The sequence below is a fragment of the Cyanistes caeruleus genome, chromosome 6, assembly GCF_971803275.1.
Source record: "Cyanistes caeruleus chromosome 6, bCyaCae1.hap1.1, whole genome shotgun sequence".
NCBI classification, from domain to species: Eukaryota; Metazoa; Chordata; class Aves; order Passeriformes; family Paridae; genus Cyanistes; species Cyanistes caeruleus.
The window spans coordinates 33,244,134-33,266,535 of NC_141706.1; the positions used below are offsets into that span (position 1 = coordinate 33,244,134).

At 46.4% G+C, this 22,402-nt stretch overlaps 2 protein-coding genes and 1 long non-coding RNA gene across 54 annotated transcripts in view; 2 read left to right on the forward strand and 1 right to left on the reverse strand.

Moving 5' to 3' along the window:
• The window catches only part of NUMB (NUMB endocytic adaptor protein), a 119,640-nt gene extending 111,953 nt beyond the window's left edge, over window positions 1–7,687 (forward strand). For 14 of the 50 annotated variants that reach the window (XM_086891862.1, XM_086891848.1, XM_086891858.1 and 11 more), the window contains 4 exons: window positions 1,522–1,824; window positions 3,600–3,749; window positions 4,580–4,723; window positions 5,726–7,687. In XM_086891862.1, coding sequence (XP_086747988.1) covers window positions 1,522–1,824; window positions 3,600–3,749; window positions 4,580–4,723; window positions 5,726–6,447 — 1,319 coding nt within the window. In that variant the 3' untranslated portion in view covers window positions 6,448–7,687. The remainder of the gene's footprint in view (window positions 1–1,521; window positions 1,825–3,599; window positions 3,750–4,579; window positions 4,724–5,725) is intronic. The other 36 variants (XM_086891865.1, XM_086891863.1, XM_086891849.1 and 33 more) reach the window with 5 other exon arrangements.
• A 218-nt stretch (window positions 7,688–7,905) lies between these two features.
• The window catches only part of PAPLN (papilin, proteoglycan like sulfated glycoprotein), a 49,563-nt gene continuing 35,066 nt past the window's right edge, over window positions 7,906–22,402 (reverse strand). For all 3 annotated transcript variants that reach the window (XM_086891834.1, XM_086891835.1, XM_086891832.1), the window contains 11 exons: window positions 22,280–22,397; window positions 21,457–21,586; window positions 19,590–20,241; window positions 18,710–18,847; window positions 17,208–17,362; window positions 16,332–16,470; window positions 14,777–14,914; window positions 14,035–14,162; window positions 13,358–13,466; window positions 11,887–12,062; window positions 7,906–11,390 (listed from right to left, as the gene is read on the reverse strand). In XM_086891834.1, the coding sequence (XP_086747960.1) occupies window positions 11,215–11,390; window positions 11,887–12,062; window positions 13,358–13,466; window positions 14,035–14,162; window positions 14,777–14,914; window positions 16,332–16,470; window positions 17,208–17,362; window positions 18,710–18,847; window positions 19,590–20,241; window positions 21,457–21,586; window positions 22,280–22,397 (2,059 nt within the window). In that variant the 3' untranslated portion in view covers window positions 7,906–11,214. The remainder of the gene's footprint in view (window positions 11,391–11,886; window positions 12,063–13,357; window positions 13,467–14,034; window positions 14,163–14,776; window positions 14,915–16,331; window positions 16,471–17,207; window positions 17,363–18,709; window positions 18,848–19,589; window positions 20,242–21,456; window positions 21,587–22,279; window positions 22,398–22,402) is intronic.
• Window positions 13,904–16,521, forward strand: LOC147652580 (uncharacterized). Its single transcript, XR_015287665.1, has 2 exons — window positions 13,904–14,093; window positions 15,994–16,521. It is a non-coding gene; the product is annotated as an uncharacterized LOC147652580 (long non-coding RNA).

Below are 22,402 nucleotides of genomic sequence, written 5' to 3' on the forward strand. Positions count from 1 at the left end.
AAGCCTGGAGTTCTGCAGCTAGCAAAAAAACCAAAATATTATAAATACTGTTCATAACCTGCTTCACAGTGAAGTCAGCCTTTTGTTTCAGAAGATTCCACAGCAAGTTTTATGCTGCCCTTTATTGCAAAACTTTAATCTTCGTTTTCATCATCCATCTGCTTGTTTCCATACGTTAGTTTTAGAATGTGCTAAATGAAGCTTAAACACAAGGCCTTTGTTACTTGAGGGCATGAGTCAAAGTCTTGACTCAATGAAGGTGTGTGAAATCCTTTCCAAGAAAGAATGATTAGAAAAGTTTCACTTGAATGAGCAGCTGCAACTCATGGGTACTGAAGCTTGCAAGACAACATAATTAGTTCCTCCTACCATTCCAGCTCCTCAGAAATCTCTAGACTGACTCTTCTCTTTACCAGACTTTTAGTTATTCTGCTGATTTGCCAAAAAAAAAAAAAGTCATTGCTTTTTCTAAAATATTTGGAAAACAGTACAGGTAAAATGAGAGTTCATACCAGGATAGTGAGATTTCCTTTTGTCCTTCTGTGTTGATGAGCTGTGCTTGTTGACCCCAAAGCCAATTTATTTATAAGTGAAAGTTTTCCTAGAGGTGGAAAAATCTCCCTATTGCAATTCTAATCATAATTAGAATTAATGACATGATTTAAACAAATCTTGATCCTACATTTCTGCCATTAGGTCTGTCTGACAGGAGCACTGTGGTGCTGTGAAAAGCCCTGCAAAATGAAGCAGCTGACTTTAAGTTGGAGGAGCTTCCACTGCAACTAACTCATGATTATGTAGTAACATTGCAGCTAAATTCAGTACAGAAGTGACACAGGAATTCCTTGCAAATGTGTCTGGTATTAGCAAGGCCTGTCAGCTCAGAGGCTGGATCTGCCTTGCAGCACATTTCCCTCTACCTCTAATGTATTTCCTGGAGGAGCTGGGAGCTGCAGCCCAACCTGTTAAGTGCTGCTGCTACCTTTGGCTTGCTAAAGCTTGTGCAGTGTGTTTGGCTGCTGCTGCTGATTCTGCAGGGCTGGGAGGGTGGCTTTTAAAAGAGGGTCCTGGAGCTGCATTCTATTCCCTGCTGCTGCTAAGCTGTGCTGCCCAAAGTCACTTAATGCAGTTGGTAATTATATTTTGTCCATAGTTCTGTGTGAGGCAAAGTAAAGGTCTCAAATGCACAATACATTTTTTGGTCTTAGCCATAAATGAATTGCAAGTATTTCCAGAGCTGGGATCTCAGGAACAGCTAGAAGGAATACATATATGAGGCCATCCTTTCTAGGAAGCGGCTTGTCTTGGAAAGCTGTGGGGCTTGGGTGTGTGTCAGGTGACGTGGTGAAGACAGTGAAGGTGTACAGAAATTATGTTTCTGCTGTGCTATTAGAAACTCATTTGCAAGAGTACTAGTTATGCAAATTCCTGCAATTTCTCTTTTCAAAACAAATGGGAGTACAGGTAGGCAGCTGAACAGTACTTTGCTTTACTCTTCTAACCTCACCCTGTTTCCTCCAGCAGTTGAAACAGAAGTGAAAACAGTAGCACCAGGTGCTGCACCAAACAATACTGCCCCCTCTTCTGGCTCACCAACCTCTCCTACTGCTGAAGTTGCTGCCTCTCTGGATAAGGAAATGAGCAACCCCCACGCTATCCCACGGCGGCACGCCCCTATAGAACAGCTTGCCAGGCAAGGGTCTTTCAGGGGCTTCCCTGCCCTTAGCCAAAAGATGTCTCCTTTTAAACGCCAGTTGTCTTTGCGAATAAATGAACTGCCTTCAACAGTGCAAAGGAAGACTGATTTCCCCATGAAAAACTCAGGTAAAACCAAATGGGTCCAGTGAAACATTGCCTTAAATTGTTTCTTCTTCCTTTCTTTCCTCTGTGGCTTCAAGCAATTCCTTATTTTCTAGTAAATCCTCCTTCCTGCCTCATGTTGATCATTTATCATGAGCAAACATCACCGTGTCAGAAAATTTCTGTTTTGGGAACAGGCAAGAGTTTCAAATGTGGGGTCACAGGCAGAAGACGGTTCTAATTGCAATCTGAAGTACCAGAGCACAGCTTGAAGTGTTCCAGGAATGGGTGTTGGTGAATTAGTAGGTTTTGGCTCTTCCCTCTGAGTCACTGAACCAGTTCTTCCACTTACTGTCAGGGCATCCTGAGACACAGATCCCTTCAAGGCCTTAACCACTTGTCTTGGGATCATGTGATGCTCTTCTGCAGTCTGTCCTTCTGCCTGTCTGAATTCTTTTTGTGAGCAATGAAATTGCATTTCACATTGCATTAAGAGAACGTACCTGTTCAGGTGGTACAGCTGGCTGTATCAGTATTACATGGTATGGTTTTCACATGATGCTAGTGGGGTTTTCTAAGAGTCATCCCAACATAAGCTCCTGGTGTGCTCATTACCTTGCATAATGTCCTTGAGTTCCCTTAGCTAGGTGTTACTCTTCAGGCCAGCTGTACTCTCACTTGGCAACAGAGCTGGTTTTAGGATTCTAAGCTTTGAAGTGAAAATTACTGTGGCAAACCCAACAAAAACACCTAGTCTGACTTGTTTCATAACCCTTGTTTAGTGACCTGTGCTTTAAGACCAGCACTGAGCCAATCAGTTTTATGATGATAGTGCACTGCTCAGTAGTGATAGTCACTGAGCACACCACAATCAAATTTTCATGATTCAGAACATTTCTGATGCATGTTCCCATATATGCCACTGCCAGTGCTGCTTACTGTCCCACTGCATGCACTGTTTTGGAATATCCCTCAAAGAGTCAATTTTTGGGCATGCCTCCCCCTGAATTTTAGATCTGGTGCATGTTGTGTGCAGACATTTTATGTTTCTTACACTATTTTGTGCTTGATTATGCCTGCTCATGTCAGTTCTGTGCAATGACGGACTGATGATTGGTACTTTTGGAAAACACTGCCATTAGTAATAATGAGAACATCTGGTTAGCTGGCAGCTTTACTCCAGATGTTACATTATCCACATGATACTGATGCTTCGTTTAAAACTGAGCATCCATTTTATCTGAGCGTTCAGCTTTTGCTTTTATGATTTTAGCACAGGAGCTGGGGATTTCAGCTACCACTGAACTGCAACAATCAACACTAACTCTAGACTGAACTTGCCACTGTGCATTGCTGTCAGTACATTTAAAGTTCACCTAGTTACTGTACAAGTATATTGTTGGAACACTTAAATCTATCCTAAGTCTTTTCATTTCGCAGAAATGCCAAATCTTAGAGCCAAACCCTTGAGAAGTTTAGCACTTTAATACTGAAAAATTTAGATCTCTACTAAAACTGTAGAAAACCCTTTTTATTTTCTAATACGAGCATCCTTTAAATCTGGAACAGCGATCTCCTTGCCCTCTTGACTTAATCACAAAGTACATTAATGTGGTGTTCTATTTCAGGCCTGATCCTCAACACTAATGTAAAAAAAACAAGCTGCAAATCATGCAAATCAGTAGCAAGAACATGTAGGACGTAAGGGAACTAATTATATTTCTATTTCACATTGGTAGTTGTAAATTGTTTCTGTATCCTTTAAGCTTTCAATTTAATGAATTCTGTTTACATTTTAGTCCCAGAGGTAGAAGGGGAAACAGACAGCATTAGTGCCCTGTGCTCTCAGATCACCAGTGCTTTCAGCACGCCATCAGAAGATCCTTTCTCTTCGGCCCCCATGACAAAACCAGTGACAGTAGTTGCACCACAGTCTCCTGCCTTTCAAGGTTTGTGATTTCTTTGGGTGCTGGATGAGGCTTGAATGCACATAATGTTGCTTTCCAGTAACACATGGTCTTAATTTCTTGTGCAAGTCCTGTTACCAGTATTTTGGGTGAATGCATCCTGCTTTATTCATCTTGTCTGTTTAATTTTTCTGTGGTTTTGTTTTTAACAAGAAGTTCACGCACCTACCACACGATAGTTACCTATAAAAGGGACAGGCTTTGAGGTAATGGCTATTTTATCATTCTGCCTCCTGAGCTGCATAGGAGTGTGTCATAGGAACCAAATCTCACAAGGGAAGGGATTGCGTGGCACCACAATTACTGGTTTTTTACACAAATTCTTAGATAAGGTGTGGAAAAATGCCAGCTATAGAACTCATAGCAACCATTAGTATTCATTTCACTGCTATGCTTTTATAGAAGTTGTGTGAAAAAAGAACCTCTCCATGTTAAATGTAGTTGTTGTTACTTTGTATCTACAAAGTTCTTCTTTTGAATCTAAAATTAACTGTACAATAACTACTGGTGAGCCATATCTCTTCCTTGTAGAAACAAATTTAACTTCAGTCAGTCATCAGAACTCAAGGCCTCCTACAGGATGTCAAAATCCACCATCCCATGATTCTCTTAACAAGTGTTGGCTTGGTGAAATGAAATTTACTACCTTTTATTGACTGTCAGTCCAGTTTGGCTAATTACACAAACTCCTGTCATGTGGAAGTGTCTAGAAGTGTTGTGTGTTGATAGGTATGACCTGGCCCACTAATACTCCAGTCACGTGCATGCCTTGCATGAATTAATCGCACTGATGTTGTCTGCTCCCATTTTAGTTAATGGCACTGCCTCTGCCTTCTGTGTGCTTGCTGCTAAACCATCCCAAGCTGCTGTAGTGTCCACAGCTATGCCAGTTCGTGAAACCAATCCTTGGGCTCATGCTCCTGCTGCTAATACTGGAGCTGCAGCCATGGTCGCTGGTAAGACTGGAAGTAGATCCGGTGCATTGCTGTAAGAACTTGGATCCAAAGCATAATTGAGCCCCTGAGACAATTGTCAGTGCCACTTAATGGCAAGTGGAAGGAACAGGAACAAAAGCCGGAAGTAGTAGCATTTTGCACGAGTGGATGGAGGGAAGCGATGAACTTGCTGGTTCTAGGTCTATAACCTGGACTGATTCTTATTTTGGCAGCATTTTATAAAATCAGTGCTTAAAAAGGAAGTAATGAAGTTGTATGTGAGTTTGTGTGTATAAAAGGGAAAGAATCTGTGTGTACCCAAAATCATTTTTGTGTGTTCTTTTCACTGATGTACAGAAGGAGGGATTAAGTTGGTTGCTTAAAGGCTCAGGGGTCCATTTGTTCTGTTTAGTAAGTCTGGCCTGTCCCTCCAGGCCTTGTCTGCACTGTGTAAGGTGAAATGGCTGTCAGCCGTGTGGGCACATGTGCTAGAGGCTGCAGTTTGAGTTACTTCATTTCATGGTGTAAGTGCCACTCCACGGGAGAAACTTCGCTAGTGAAAGAGTAGTAGGTCTTGCTTGGCCTTGTAAGAGTACCAGCCTTTGTCTTTACAACAGTTTCGTAGACCTTTAATGTTCCAAGTCCAACCGTCCTGAGCTGTGCATTCAGAAGCTGATACTCCCCAGGCAGGGGGGATTAGTGATTATGGATTAGACCATTGCCACCAAGTTATGAGTGCAGGCAGCAACTTTCCTGTGTATCCTAGAGTCTTAGATGTCTGCTATGAAGAAAAAAAAACCCATAAATCTGCACTTTAGTGAAGAAGCTCTTACCTACCTCATCTTGACACATGTCTTTCTAGAACGGAACAGTGGATGCATAAAGATGCTTCCAGTGGTGGGAGCATCTTTCAGTCATGGTGGGAGGAGGCCTGTGTGATCTTGTGTACACCCTCCAGCCTTTCTAACCATTAAAGGATGAGGAGTGGAAATATTAGTGACTTGCCCATGCTTTCCTTCCCAGGCACCGAATGGAGCAGCACCTCCTCAGGTGCAGCCTCACCAAGTCTTTTCCAAGGAAATCACAGACGTACTCCCTCAGAGGCAGATCGCTGGTTGGAAGAGGTCTCAAAGACTGTCAGAGCCCAACAGCAGCCAACCTCAGCCCCACAACCCCAGCCACTGCTCCAACCTCCTCCAGCAGCTCCAGCCTCCCAGTCAGCACCAGCCTTCCCAGTCAGCACCTTCATCGCGCCTCAGCCTGTGCCGGTGGGCGTGGTACCGCCCATGCAGCCGCCATTTATTCCAGCTCAGCCCTATGCTGTAGCAAACGGGATGACCTATGCAGCCCCAAGTGTCCCTGTGGTCGGGATCACACCTTCCCAGATGGTGGCCAACGTCTTTGGTACTGCCAGCCACACTCCAGCGGCCCACCCGCACCAGTCGCCCAGCCTGGTGAAGCAGCAGCCGGTCCCTCAGTACGACAGCAGCAGCAGCAGCGCCACTGCCAGCCCCTTCTTCCACCCGCCCGCGCAGCACAACGGCTCCGCCGCCTTCAACGGCGTGGAGGGGGGCAAATGGGCTGCCGAGGACAAGCATCCGCAGCCCCCCGCGCCCGCCCCGCAGGTCGACCCCTTCGAGGCGCAGTGGGCGGCTCTGGAGGGCAAGGCAAAGCAGCGCACCAACCCCTCCCCCACCAACCCCTTCTCCAGCGACCTGCAGAAGACATTCGAGATCGAACTCTAAGCGCTCCTGGGGGGGCGGATAAATTGTACATTAGGATAGAGGGATAAAGGGAGCAGAGGGGACTGTTTCTGATTGGTTTGCTTTGATAATCCCAAAGGTCCCTTCAGACAAAAATGGGTTAGAAAGAGGGAGCGATTATGGGGAGGATGGAAACACACGGAGAATTTAATGTGCAGTTCTTAAAAGGAATCCTGGAGCCACCCCTGTCTGCATTCCCTCCTCTCTTGGAAAGCTGGAAGTCAAATGGAGCAACAAAAAGCACCCAGTCCCAAAGCCTGTTCTGCAGAAACATCAATCATCTCACAGAAAGGAAGGCAGATGTTTGTACCTGTGTCCTCCTGATACCCTGCAAGCCCTGGATGTTCCCCCTCAGGGAAAAAATTGGGTAGGGTGGGGGGTGGATATGGGTGGGATGTTGTCACCTTAGCAAAAAGCTAGGTTTGTGGAAAAAGTTGAGCTTCCATTTTGAGTAACAAAGTGAATATTATATGTAAAGAATAAAGTAAAGCCAAAATCTTTATTTTTATGCATTTAGAATATTTTAAATAGTTGGATATTAAAAGCTGTATGAGTTGTAAGTAATCTTGCCAAAGGTTAAAAAAAAAAGGGGCTTGGATGTAAGAAATTGTACATAAGATTGATTTATCGCTGATTCTTATAGTAAGTAATATTGGGGGGGTGGAAAAAGGGGCTCTAGCTTGTTCTTGTATCTGTTCATTGTAAGTAGCATATTGCAACAACAATCACAACCAATAAGTCATTATATCGTAGTTTTAAATAAAGAAAATTAAAGAACAGTATTGTCATGGTTTGAAAACCATGGGGAAAATTTACTGTTTTTTATTGGAATCAATCTACATATTCTATATAGTATGGATTTTTTTTTTTTTCCTTTCATATATTGCTGCAGTTTCTTTGTCTTAATCTATTGGTTCTAACACTACTGTGACAACTTACTGTCATCATATCTACATCCCGGGGCTGCCTGGGAAACCATTTTATGTTTGTCTGTCAATAGTTCTTAGAGGTTTTTAACTTTGGTTTTATTTTTTTCCCACTGATTTGTGAAACCTTGTGGTTAAGGCTGCAGCTGGTCCAGGTTCTGCCTCTGGTGACTTGTGAAAACCATCTCATTTTAACTTTACTTTTAAACTTTGGCCTTACAAGCAAATGTAAGTTATATATATTTGTACTGATGATTTATAATCTGCTTTAACAGAAATAAATGTTGGTGGTAGAAGCACTGTCTGTGAGAGATTTATTTCGTACCCTAACTCAGTTTTCAGCATTTGCCCTTCTGGGTATCTTTCTGTCTGGTAAGGTGAATGTGGATGAGCACTGCTTGCCAACCTAGCAGCTTAAGAATAGTATCTTAACACCTCTCATTTTCTACAACCTGTTAAGATGCGTTGAACTTTAAAACTCAATTTCAAAATATCCTTGTGACGCATTAAACACTTAAAGCTCTAAAATAGAGACCTTTAATGAAAACATCAAATTCTGGGTTTGCATGGCTGTATTTTCTATCACTGAATATTTACAGAGAGACAAAAGATGAGGACAGTAACATTCAGTAATGGCAAAAAGAAAAACTCTGTCTTTCCCCTACTCTTAAAAAGAGCCATATGAGATGATGTGATGTATTTTCACCTCTTTTCTGTTCTTCCAGTGAGCTGATACCTACCCTGTTAGTGTGACTGGTTCTTACTGCATTCTTATGGGCACCACATCAGTTTAGACAAAAGGAAACAAGTCAGACTCCATAACCTGAAGGGAAAGAAACGCTCCCTTTGTTGGCTCTTGGATTTGAGCTTGCCAACAGTTTCCATGTCCAGGCGAGTCCAGTGAGTCTTACAGTGACAGTCTAGAAAACTACAACTTTTGACATTACAGATTTTTACCTGTGTTCAGTATGGTATGATTAGTAATGAAACATTCCCTGTGGATTCAAGTTGGTGTCAATGCTTTTTTTCAGCTTTCAAAAAGCAAACAAGTATTTCTAGGCATTTACAGTAGGAAAGAAAGCAGTTAGTTTGTATCTTTCACAGTAAGGGCCCCAAGATCAAGCTGAAAATAGCCCAGTATAGCTCCACCCTTCTCCTGCCCTGGAGATAAGCACTCCCTACAACCCATTGTTTAGGGAAGAAAACGAACATCTTGATTCTCACATTAAAAAAAAAACAAACCTTGAGAAGATGATTAAGTGGTACTACAGAGAGGGAGAAGCTGATCTTGTCAGAAGAAATGTAAAGATCCTTTAGTTAAGTTGATGGCATGGATTTACAGCAGGGAGCTGCATGCCTGTCAATCCCACCCTTACTGCCATGGTTGTGCATAAAAAGGAGGTCACCATAAACTCTCCACCAACTAAAGCACCTCCAGTGTTGAAGTCCAGCCCATCAGCAGGCAGGGAGAGGGCTGTTACAGCCCTCAGAAGTCTGAAGAAAGCACTTCCTGGTCCCATCTCATATAACTGTAGAGTTTAAATGCCAGCTGACTACACAGAATATTTACATACTCTAAAAATAGTGCCTCTGACATCTTAGAAAGGGATTTTATAGAACTGGCTACTTTGGGACAAAAGGGTCTGATACATCCACTTCTAACCACGCTCCTGAGCAGACCCTGACTACACTTTGATGCCACACATGGAACAGAGAGGGCTTCAAAATGACTGGAATTTACAGACTCTCTGGTCTCAAAAGGCAAAAATCATAGCATATACTAAAGTGGTAAAATATCCTATACACGCACTCAGAGAAATCTAAGATGCTGGTCTGAGATGTTAAATGGAAAAATGTACAAACAAGTGGATGTTTTCAGGACCATCTCAATGTTCTTAAATATCCAATGATTTCCAGTTCAAACATTATACTGTAATGCCTGCCCTGCATTCCAGCAGAGGAAATTTTCCCTAATCAAATTAAAGGGTCTTAAACGCAAAATAAGTATTTTTGTCTTTCCTAGCAACCAGAATCTATCAAACCACTGAAGGACCCAGCCCCAGATAGCTGTGACTGTCACCTGTTGCTCCTGTACTGGGTTGCTTGTAGACTTTCTTGTTTGTTCACATCCTAGAGCAGTGTGTCCAGCCCTGAACCATACCTGTGCTGATGAAGGTGCAGTCAGTAGGTCAGGGATTTTTTATTTTTAGGTCCATGTGAACTGATTTACTGGGTTTAGAGTACAAACCAACTCCAGGCTGTCAACCCTGGCAATTTACACCTATGTTCTGCTGCTGCCCTGACTGGAGGACTTCAGGACTAAAGGAGAGGAGTGTGGTATGAGCACAGTCCTGAATTAGCTGCATTTCTAAAAAGCCTTAAAGTAATGCAAGTAGAAGACAAAAGTAAAAAACCCCTAATCCTCCATCCCCCCAACCAAAACACCAACATTACACACCAGCTTATAGCTACATCTATGCAAATAATACACAGGTAATGTTGCTAATAATTGTGATCAACCCATCTAAGTCTAGAATGAAAAAGAAAGGGACTGTCAGGGCTGATGCTAGGATAGAACAGTAGTGTGGAGGCTGTAAAAGAATCCTTTTGCTCAAAAGTAATTCTGTTTTGAGATACTGAAGATACCTAAGTGCCTTTCCTGGCCCTTAACATGATACAATCATGATAAAATCTCACCTCCCCACCCCTAATGCCTGAGATTTCAGAGCCCCAGATACACGCTTGCTGCCCACTCCATGTTGGTCTTGAAATGAAGGATCCTTTCCAGCTACAGCTGCTCTGCATCTGGAAGTCCTACCTTGTTAGCCTGTAGCAGCAGGCATCAGCCCAGGCCACATGCAGAGCCACACTTTCCTGGGTTTAACTGAGACTAGATCCTTGGGAGGTTTATTCTGACAAGTAAAATGCCCACATATTTCTATGTGTTTATTATTACCCTCTGCCCAAACTCAGCACACTTCTGGCTCAGGGGAAGAAGATTACCTGCTGAGCTGCTGTTTAAACTGCAGCATCTCAGAACAGGTAACGGTGTTGGTATATTCATCTAAAGTACCCCCAGCTTTCAGGAAGGGCTAAAAGTAGTTTTTTATTTTGTCTTAACCTTTCTGTGAAGCATTGCTTCTGCATTTCACTCCAAAGCTGATCGCAGTCATGTAGAAATCAAACTGACCCCACTAGAAATTTGTCCAAGCTGGAATAAAACAGCTACAGTAACATGACATTACAGCTGCATCCCGAGAGCCAGTAATCTCCTAGGACCTGAACACTAATTCTGAATGCATCAAGCTGTTTCTTGTGGCCAGAGTCCTTTGCATTTAGATGGAAAGTGCTCCCCAGGAGCACTTGTTCAGCAATGCTCATTGGAGGAACAAATGTTCATGGCTCATTAGTGCTTTGGTTGGAATGATTCAGGCCCATCTTCAAACACTTCAGAGATTATGTTTTTAAGAGCACTTCTCTCTTGCTTGTATGAAGAATTGGTCTCTCCCTCTTGCATGCTGGTCATCTGCCTTCTCTAGTCACATCATCCTTACATCCCTCCTATCATCTGTTTTCTGTGAATGACAGCAACTACCCTTAAGAGATGGGTTAGGTACAGCAAGGCATACAGGGGGAAAAGGAGTTTACAATAAACCTGAGGGTGGCGGGTCTCCCACCACCTTTGAGCATTTACACCCACTACATGCTGTTCAATTCACCCTCCTGAGCTTTCCAGCAGAGCAGAGTTCCTAGAACTGTTCCATGCAGTAGAAGAACAGCGTTGACTGTTTTGTCTTGTCATCGGTCGCCGTGGCGGTGGCCGTCACCCGCGGGGGTGCGGGGCGCTGCCCCGGGGGCGCTGGCGAGCGCAGCTGGCGCAGCAGAAGCTGGAATAATACTCGTTACCGCAGAGCTGGGCCTGCACGATCAGGTCACAGTTGGCAAGGTGGGGTTGGTCCACACACTCTCTGCTCAGGTCCACAGCGTGACTCACAGTAGCTGCAGCCAAGCAAAGGGTGAACCAGCTGTAAATGTATCCTCAGATGGCTATTCCTTCCCAAAAGACAGCACGTTACTGCTTCCTCCACCCCACCAGTTCTAAATTTAGTCCAACATCAAGAAGGAAATGATGAGTTTCAAGATGAAACAGACACCTCTGGTGAGATACAGGAGGAAAATGTAGTTTCCAGGGAGAGGAGAGACTACTCTACTGATCCTCTATGTAAACATAGCTGGATGGTATCCAAAGTTCAACCACCAATCATGCAACCAACTATTTGCTCAACCAACTATGGCATTTGGGCCTCAGGAAGTTAATTAGGCTCCCAGTGCCCTGGTCAGGGGGTGTTTCCTGCTTTTCTGTCCATGGAAAGCAGGGCTCCTGAGGCTCCCCAAAGCCCGAGGCGGGTGCTGGACTGGTGCACACAATGGGTGTGCTAGTGGCCAGGGGCCAGGCACTGTGCTGGGAGAAGAAGGAAGGCTGGGCTGTACTCACTGCTAGGCCGGCTCCTCAGCACCTTCACCTCCGAGCTGGCACTGACAGAGCTGCTGCTGCTGTAGGCGCTGCATGTGTAGGATCCCTCGTCAGCCTCTCGGACGTTGCTTATAGTCAGGCTTCCATCCTGAGACAAGTGGATGTGGTGGCCATCCCCCCGCATGGGAACTCCATTCCTGTGGGGAAAAACAAAATGTTTCACTATTCCCCCCCGTGGGTGCTCCCCCAAAGGAGCTCTCTGTGCTCTTCGGAAAATGATGTTCTGTGAAAGGGGTGAATTTTTACAAGTTCAGCAGGAAAGAAGAAATCTTTTGCACAACCTGGCCCTACAATTGGCTGGTAACATGAGCCTGAACGAGTCTGCATCTGTTGCCCAGTGACTGCGTGGGAGGTAGCTGTGTCTGTGTGCTGTGTGCAAAGACATTGCCCTTTCTGCTAGCACACATTCTTGAGGTTTGAGAAGCTAAGAGAAAATCCAATGTGCCTTTCCCTGTCTCCAGGTTGTGGTCTGGCAGTACTTGTTTGGCTGGCATTGAAAGCATCACATATTGCTTGATGAGCATATGGGGTGGTGAACAATGCACCCTCTTTCCTCTCCCTTTAAAAGTTTGTTTAAAAAAACCAGCAAGATTGTGTCTGTTCAGCTCTTGCTGGAGTAATCTGTGCCCAGCAGGAAAACTGCCTGAATTATGAACTCCTAGTTACCAACAAAATGAAATTTGTTTCACTGAAAAGGGTTTAATTCCAACTCTGAAACATGCATCATTTTTCTAGCTCAAATGCCAGGTATGGACAAAAAGCTCTGTGTGTGAGATGGCCCACTTCAGTCCTGACCCTTGGAATTTCAACACTTACCAGTCTATCTCTCTGGATAGTTTGTAAGAAGGTTCCAAAGCAGAACTGATTATTTTCAAACAGGAAAAACAACCCTCACTAAACACTTGCACAAATTCAGAGGTTCCTGGTAAACTATCAAGATAAAAAGGCCACAGCTTTTCACTTTAAAACACTTCTAAATCTCCTTTGCTCCCACTTGACAGTGAATGGAGAGAACTGTTGCAACAGGAAGCTGGGAGAGAGGGCCTAAAATGTCTGTCATGATTAGGTAGAGAGGGTTTTTTAAAAAGCAGCTAAAGCTTTTCCTCTGGTTACTCATTTAGTTCTTGTTATTTTCATGTCACTAGTTTTCTAGCACAGAGCCTTTCTGAACACCATGAAATCTTAGTTTAATGTCTGATTTCCTCTTTATTTGGCTGGAACTTGAACTTGATGACGCCCCCACACCCCACAGGGATCTTGCCCAGGATTTTTGGGTAACATCCATGTTGTTTTAAGAAAGGGTAGGTGATACTAGGTGGGGCTGATAACTGTGGTCTCTGCCATACCTGGCAGAGCTGCATTAGTATTTGGAGGGTAAATGATGAGGTTTGGGAAGAGAAGGAAAGGGAAGTTCCATCTCATTTTTGCTCACCTTGACCACCTTATATTCACATTGTTGCCAGTCACTGTACAATGAAGCTGAGCAGTCCCTCCCTCAGGTACTGTGATGCTTGGCAGAAGACCAGTGATCCTCAGCTCTCCTAGACCACAAGGGAAATCATCACTAGCAGGGAGACAATGCCATGATCCCCCTGGGAGGAGGAACATTTCCTCATGGGAAAAGTCCAACACATCCCATGACGAGCTACAAGCTCCTGGGCCTTGAAACAGCATATCTGAGGCTGTGCCATTGCTGCTGTGGGGAATGTGGATTTCCTTGGACTTTGGCCCAAGAAAGGACAAGTAACAGAGCTTTTTCCTCCAGCTGGAGACATGCATGTCACTTACACAGAAGAACCATCTCCTTAGTTTCTCTTGTTCTTATACTCATTCCACACCAGTGTCCCAGAAGCAAGACCCTGAGAGTCACTCTTACTGTGCTATCAATCCCTTTTCCCAGCAGCCTGGAGCACCATGAAGTACTAGACACATGCAGATGACCACTGAGTAAAACAACTCGTTCTTCCCTTGCCCTCAGGATGTCTGTTAAGTTCTAGGTGTGAAGCAAAGAGGCACAGCCAGCAAAGGAACCCACGCTGGCCCTGCACAGCCCTCGCTGTCTCCCAGTGCTGTGCACAGGAGCCGTGTGTGCTTCCACCCACCCAGTACCTAGAGGCCGGAGCAGGACCTGGCGCTGGTCGCGGTCACGTCCGTTGGAGGCGATGCAGGTGAAGAAGCCGATGTCCTCAGAGCTGACCCGGCTGATCACCAGGGCCCCGTCCGACTGCTGCCTGTGCCTGGGGAACAAAGCCAGAATGTCCCTCAGCCTGGGCTTGGGTCACAGTGGGACTCCAGCCAGCACAGATGAAGCTGGGCCTCCTGCACAGCTTTGTAGTACCACTGAGCAAAAGTTTAGCAGCTCAAATGCTGCAGGGGTTGTAATGCAACCCTCAGTCCTCAAATCCCAGCACTGATGCTGTAAGAATCTGGAAAAACTAGCTGCTAGAGCAGATTTCTGGGAGCAGAGAGAGGGGAGAGCAGCACCAGTAGCTGTGGAAGTTCACTGCAGATGCCCTGCTCTCTCACTGTTGTGAATCTCTGCCCTTGCTCACTGACCAGCTGGTTTTTGGCAGATTTGCTAGCCATGTGTTCTTTTTCTGCTAACCTCGTAGCTGAATAAATTTGAGCCCTAGCTCACTTGTATGCCCTGTGTCAACAGCTGTTCCCTCAAGGGTTCAACATTTAAACTTCTGTCTGTGAGGGAGGGAGGACAGGGCAGGGCAGCACTAGGGCCTGGCCCTGATGGAGGAACCAGGACAGCCTAAAGCTGCATAGCAAACAGCTATGACAGGGAAGGAAAAGCAAGGAGAAGGCTCTTCTCATGAATGGCTGGAGCCACCTGGGAGCTCACCTGGGAGAGGAGAGGGGTTGCCCATCTTTCTGCCACTCAATGGTGAGAGCTGGTGATGCTTCCACTGTGCAGGGCAGTCTGACTCTCTCCCCAACATTGGCCTCCACTACTGTGGGCTCGCTCTTATCCATTTTCAACCTGCAAAGTTCACAAGCACAGCAAAAGATGCAGAAACTTCCTTGCTCAGCACTTGACCTTCAGCACGAGGCTTTATCAATCACAGGCCTTATTTTTTGCCTCTCATGGCAAAGGGAGGTCTCTGTACTCCCATGAGAGCTCTGATACTCGCCATTACCAACATTCATTCCCAACATTCAGAAAAGAGTAGCCCCTATAAAATCCTGCTCCAGCTCAAGTACAGCTTGGTGCAGCACTCCTGTCAACCAGCTTAATTTACACACAGAAAAATTGGTTCTTATAGCAACCCTCTGGATAACAGCTGAGAGAGCATTAACAACGTGAACACATGGCAAACAGTACAAAGTCCTAAACAGGCCACAGAGCAAGCTTCCCCTTAGGTGCTTATCTGGCACACAAAAATGAGCCTTTTTAGGGTGTGAAGAGCCCATTGCAGTCACCTGACTGCACACAAGGTCAAGGAGTTGGCCATCCACTTCATGCAGCAGAAAAGATGAGGTCATGTCCTCACAACACTCGTCTCCTCATGTTCTTTGCTCTCTTGTAACTACAGCAGAACACTGTCTTAGACGGGAACGAAACCATGATGTTCCCACAGCTAAATAAAACGTCATCTACCCTACCCCCATTCTATGACCTGAATTCTTGATCTCAAAAAATAAAACCAAAGAGCCTTAACTCAATGTTCTTAATTCAGTGAATCACTTATTACTGCTTTTAGGCAGAAGCAGCTAAGGAGATTGCTGCAGAGTTCAGCAAATTGGCTGGGTTTTAGGTTGTAAACGCAAAAAAAAGAGAGAGATCAGATCATGGTCCTATTTAATCTGGAATCACAACACTCTGCATTTAAGGCAAAAATAATTTTTCCCCCTTTATTTCTGTGGGGCCTAGAAGTAATAAAAAAACATGCAAGAAGCTAAAAAATATGCCATTACATGAGGAGACAGTTTTGTGTCAAACATATTCACAAAATATTTAAAATTAATTAGTGGAGATTGAAGGAACTGAAATTTCTTTCAATATACATATGTCTATTTTGTGCTAGTTAAGCAGCTCCTATTTGCTTTGCTTTTTTTCAGAACAGGTTTCTCTTTCTGCCTGCACTAACATGAACAGCTAAGGATGCTGCCTCGAGACTTCTTTTGTTTGAACCCAGCTCTTTTGCTGCCAGCTTCCCTATGCATCTTTGCTCAGAGTATTCTTCTTTCAAGAGACCCTCGGGGAGTACAGAAGACAGCTTGCAACTGGGATCTTTTCCCGTTCGTGTTGTCAGCAGTTCAGTACTGCTTGCTTTCCAACCGTGCCCTGGAACAGCTGACCCAGGACCTTTCCAATCTTTGGCTTTTCTACATGAAGAGATGCCATATGGTTCATCAGCTGGGCACAGTGGACAAACTGTTGCTGTAGGTGAACCTACCTGTATGTGAGCTGCTGACGCACCGAGGAGCCGGCTGCCTGCTCAAGCTGCCTGCCTCTGGATAACCCTCGGTGCTGCTGATTCGCCCTGTGAAGGACCCGGCCTCTCTCACCCTCTGCCAGAGCAGTGCTCTGGTACTCTATTCAAAACAAAATGCCATATGTGAATAAAAGGACACTTCTTACTGTGACCTCTTGCATAGGGTTTCTGTGAGCTTGGGAGAGCTTGCTGAACTGGAGCCAAAGAGCCCTTCAGCCATCTGCCTTCTGGCTGACTAGTGCAGCAAACCTGCACTGTCTGCTAATGAGAGTCACAGACCTGCAGGCAAGCAATTTTAGACTCCTTTTTCCCCTCTGTCAGTGAACATGTTGCAACATCCCTTAGGCCACAATGCCTTCTGCCTCATGTACCAGTGCTGTGACAAAGCACACTTCAGAGATTGAAGACTACAGGGTGCCTTTCTGGCCCATCTTTTGAGATTAGTCTTTAATTTTTTGTTTTGTTTTGTTTCTGAAATAAGGCGCATTTTTGAGAACAGGGAATTATTTGTTACCAAGCAGGACCTGTTTAGGCAAAAGACAAAACATAAATGCACCAGCAGTTATGTTTTGGATCAGGAGGCAGCTGATGGCTCTCAGGGAGGACGACATGTTTGCTGTGCTAGAAACGGGGCAGGTTAGAGGCAAGCCACAATTCCACTTACTGGGTGGTACTGGAGGAGAGAAAGTATTTTAGGACTAAGGTATTATCATGGGGTGACACCCAAAGAGGCCCTGCTGCCTCCACACTCCCTCTAGGCAGCAGAGGAAGTTTGCTCCTGCAGCTGGCTTTATTGAGCCTGTGGTCAGTAACCATTAATGAGGAGCCCTGAGTTACCTCTCCGGTCCTGAGCAGAGGATGACTCCCCTGTGATCTGCAGCTCAATCTGCCGGCTCTCCGCCCTGCCGTGGGATGTGCGGCATGTGTAGGTGCCGGCGTCCTCGGGCTCGACGTGGCTGATGACCAGGGAGCTGTCGGACTGGTAGGTGTGCCTGCAACACATGTGGGGAGCACTGGCTCAGCCTGGCCTCCCCAGCAGCCCTGCTGGTACCCAAACCTGCCCCGTGTACTGCCCTCCCTGGCTCAGAAAACACAAAACCCTGCTGACCACACACGGGTCACAGGCAGGGGGAATAACTGCAGCAGAAAGGAGGTCGGGAACAGAGAGGAAAAACTGAGATGGAAAATAGGGAACTGCTTTCAGTAACCTGTTCTCATAAGTAGGCAAACTGCCCTTCCAGGGGGGAGCTTGGGTCCCAGCAGTCAACTGCAAACAGAAAAGCATAACTGGGCTTTTAATTGTGATTTTGGTAACACAAAGGGACTGACTGGCTCCAGACTCTTGTTGGAAACAGACTTCCCAGGAAAAACAGGTTTAAACAGGTTTAAAAGTAGTTTAAAAAAAATTGTGCCAGAGATTTCCAGCCAGAGGAACTCTGGATTATTAGGCTACAAGTTTTACCCACAGCTACTGCCCCAAGCAAAGCAGTATTTTTCTCTATCACTATCCACATCAGCTTCCACCAGTGCCTTCCACCAGTGTTATGGGACAGCACTTGCTCTGCCTCATAACTCTAGCCAGCACCTCATAATTGGTGCAGACTGTACCTGTTTCTGCTATGCACAGAGCAGGTGGACAGTTCATGCACTTAGATGAATATGGGGGCTTCTTTATTTTATTTTTTTTAAAAGTGTGCTGGCTGTGGCTGCTATAGTGTTAATTTTCTTCACAGTAGCTGGTATGTGGCTGTGTTTTGGATTTGTGCTGAAAACTGTTGATGTTTTCACTACTGCTGAGAAGTGTTTACACCAAGTCAGGGCCTTTTCTGCTTCTCACCCCACCTGCCAGTGGGCGGCGGGTGCACAAGAAGCTGGGAGGGGACACAGCTGGGACAGCTGACCCTGACAGACCACAGGGATATTCCATACCATATGGCATCATGCTCAGCATGTAAAGCTGGGGAAAGGAGGAGGAGCGGGGGGCAGTCCAGAGTGATGGCGTTTGTCTTCCCAAGTCACTGTTGTGTGTGATGGGGCCCCGCTCTTCTGGAGACAGCTGAACACCTGCCTGCCTGTGGGAAGTGATGAATGAATTCCTTGTTTGGCTTTGCTTGCACCCACGGCTTTTGTTTTATCTTTTAAACTTTCTTTATCTCGGTCCATGAATTTTCTCAGTTTTACCCTTCTGACTCTCCCATCCCATCAGGGGTGAGTGAGCAGCTCTATGGGACTGAGTTGCCAGCTGGGGTGAAACCATGACAGTCCTTTTTGGACTGAAAATTTGGCACTCTGCCCAGCAAGGAGCCCATCTGCTCTACAATGAAGGGAGCTGAGCTCACCTGTCAGAGGACACCGGTCGGCTGTTCTTCATCCACTCCACTCTGGAGAGTGGGGACATGCCTGTCTTGCAGACCAGCTGGATGTTTTGTCCCACAACTGCTGTCACAAGAGAGGGCTTGGCTTCCTCCAGGATTGTTCTGAAAGAAAAAGTGATTCCATTGGCACTTCTGCTGCCCTCCTCACCTCTATGTCCTCTCATGAGACTCTTGATGAGTTACAACCATGAGGCAAGGCAGGACCAGCTGTCCATTCAGCTTTGAGCTGATGCACTGGGCAACATGTGGAGCCCTGTCCTATACAGCAAAGACTGTTGTGGACAGACTGAATGCTACAATATCTCCTGGAAGAAAGCCCTGTGACCCCTCTCTTCTGAAGGAACAAGGTTCAGCTCAGCAGACAGACACAGATCCAGTGCAGACATGTTTAGATCTAGCTTTACACAATCCATGGTAACACTGTCTGGATCTCGACCCAAAATCTACATCTTAAAAGTCTTCCCCAGAACAACCCACTGCTGCTCCAGGCAGTGCTGAAATAAAGGCTCTGAAGTCAGAGAGTCAGCTAAATTTGTTGGTCAGAACAAGAAAAACTCCTATGGATTTTCATTTACAATGTAAGAAGGCCTCCCAGACAGAGACTCCAGGATTCTGCAGTCTTTTCACAGACCATACTTCAGTGCTGTCAGAGACCAGGGAGTGTGTGAGAAAGAGACCACAGGTAATGCCAGAGCCTGAATAACACCAAGGGGCCACATGTGTAGCTAATCCATCACATGGTATTCCCAGTTAGCTGGTCCCAGCTGGGGCAACGTTTTCACTCCAGAGAAAACTTCACAATGAGCTGGCAGAACAGAGGAGAGGGATGGGTGGAAATCATCACCTGTGCAGAGCCTGTGCTGGGAACAAGTCTGCAGACTCCTGGTGCCCAAATCCCTCTGTCACGGAAACATCTGTTCCAAAAGCTTCATGCCACTGCTTGTCTTCCCGGGGCAGCACCTGCTGGCCACTGCTGCTCTGCTTGCCCAAGGGCCCAGGCACGGCTGTGTCCCAGGAGCGCAGCTGGCCCAGGCTGTCCAGTCTGCTTCGCTGGGTGTCCCAGCGCTGGCTCTCCAGCACACCAGTCCTTGGCAAGGCCTCTGGCAGCACATCCCTCCTCCAGCTGTCCTGCCTGTGGCTGTCTTGTGTGGGGAGTGAAGCCCCATAGGTTCTTCCTTCTTGGCTGTGACTTGCAGTCTCTCTTGTGTGTGATTGCTGCTGACCCTGAGCACGTCCTGTATGAGAATTGGAGACAGTCTGCTGGCGTTGCAGGGCTCCTGTGCCAGGAGAGGGCTGGAGCTCCAGATGACTGACCTCCACAGAGCTGTGGCACACTCTCATGCACTCCTCCTCCGAGGAAAAGCTGTTCCTGTTGCCATGACAGCCGCCATACCAAAACCTGTTGCACTTGCCAACAACTCCCACAAAGTACCAGCGAGTAGTCCAGTTGGTGCAGGGGCCGTGGGCACTGGGCAGCAGGCACGTGACAGGGTATGCTACCAAAAAGAGTGGAACAGAGGGAGATGTGAGGGTCACAAAGCACTGGAGTCCAGGGGCTTCAAGCCACTTACTGAGATGATTTATCTGATGGCCCTGTGGGCAGAGGGCAGGTGGGAAGGTAGGATACCTGGATGTCCTACCCAGCTGTGCTTTGAAACTGAGAAACTGCTCACGTGTTTCTTTTTGCCTCAGTTTTGCCTCTGATCTATCCTTGGAGACATTTCTGAATCTAGATACTAGACAGATGCTTTACAGCCTGCCTTGGAGAATTACGCAGCTGCAAAGCAGGCTCTGGGGCTTCCTCTCTGCAAGGGACACATGGCTGCCATTGGCACATTTCCAGCCCACAAAGCAAGTGGCTTAGACCCAGCTGTGAAGAAGACTCATGCATTACAGAGTACCCCTGCACACTGATATAAAGAGGAGCATGGCCCAAGGTGTCTACAAACCCAGAGCCACGGGGATCACAGCCACATGCTGACAAACACTGCATGCAGGGCTCCAGCTGCAAGGTACTTTATCAAGCTGTGGCTCAGGTGAGAGGATCCAGAGAGCTTTCCCCTTCCCCAAGGCTGCACCACAGGGACAGCCACCAAGCAATCTCTGTGCTGCAGCAGTAGGGCAAGGCACTGCAGCAGCAACGTGCCTGCAGAGGGTACAGCTGGGCACTAAAGGAGCAGAGATGCTTTTTCCCTCGTGTCCTCATAGCACAGCAGGCACTGGATTGAACTTTGCTGGCTGAGGACATCCAGACAGCCCTGAGCAACCCCTCCTTCCCCATGTAGCTCTCATTCCTCCCTTGCCCACAGGCTGTCTGAAGGCAGAGCAGTGTCCTGATTCCTCAGGAGATCTCTACTCCTCCTAAACCTGGGTTATTCATTCAGAGCACTCTAGGCTGCATCAGCATCTTCTCAGTGACAAACAATTCCTAAGTAGTCCTACAGACTGACATAGATCACACAAACACACTTCTGTCCAACTATCAGCAGAGGACAAGAATTTCTGTGGCAGCTGGCAGAGCTGAATCCTCAGGCTGCTTTTCTACACTCCCTCCAAGCTTCTTTCCACTCCTTCCAACCACCAGGTAGAAGTTCTCTTCAGAGTGAGTATTTACTACATTTTACAGAGAGCAGAGCCTCTACACAGGAAACTTATATAAGCTACTGAACTCTTTTTGTGCTTCTAAACCAATGAGCCAAAGCATCACTTACGGTAGTTGGGCCTATGGAGACATCCTTCCCCACGAGGACCCGAGGCTGAGGCGACGTTGTCAAAACAGCAGCCGTACATGGAGCCGCGGCACTCACCCGAGGGGTGCTGCTGGGACAAGGCTTGGCTTGCCTTCGAGACAGAAATGGAAAGCCAAGAGTTATCCTCACACACGAGGACAGCAGTGCATGCAAGGAAGGCACTGTGTGCAAGCTGTCAGCTGCACATGGCCAGCTGCTAGAGGCACCACTGTTTGTTTGTTTGCCTCCTGGAGGCTTTTGTCCCGGGAAGGGGTGGGAAACTTGGCTGGCAGCCATGGAGCCGGGACTGCACTTCTCTGCAAGGCACACCTAAGCAGCCTGGCAGCAGGCCAGTTTTTATTGCTGCCACCAACAAGCACCCCAACCTATGGGAGGGATCACCTCCCCACCTTGAATTAATCTGCAGAGTTGACAAACAAAAGCAATTAATAGAAGCCATGTTTTCCCTGGTTTTTTCCTAGAAACTAGGATAGCAATTTTCTGACCAGTAGAAATTTGATTACTCAGGATTATTCAATCAGCTCTACATAGGATGGCTTTCTACTTCTCAGACATCTCCCCACCACCTGCTCTGTACCCTGCTGGTAGAGGATCGCAGGTGGGTGCTCCAGACTCAACAGGAGCAAGGTGAGCCAAAGGGCTTGATGCCATGCCTGAAGTATTGGTTCCTCAGCATTTCTGGTAGAGATGAAGCCCAACAGAATCCACAATGTGAGTCAGCAGGGTCAAATCTGAATCTTTGTATTTGATCAGCTCCTAAAATGCAGAGAGCTTTTGTACTTACTGCTGGAGTGGTCGCAGTGGGGTAATTTTGTCTCATTTGAATGTCTCGGTAATATTGTGGGCATCCAATGTTGTTTGGACCCTGGGCAGGTGATACTCCATCAGGGCAGCAGCCATACCTACA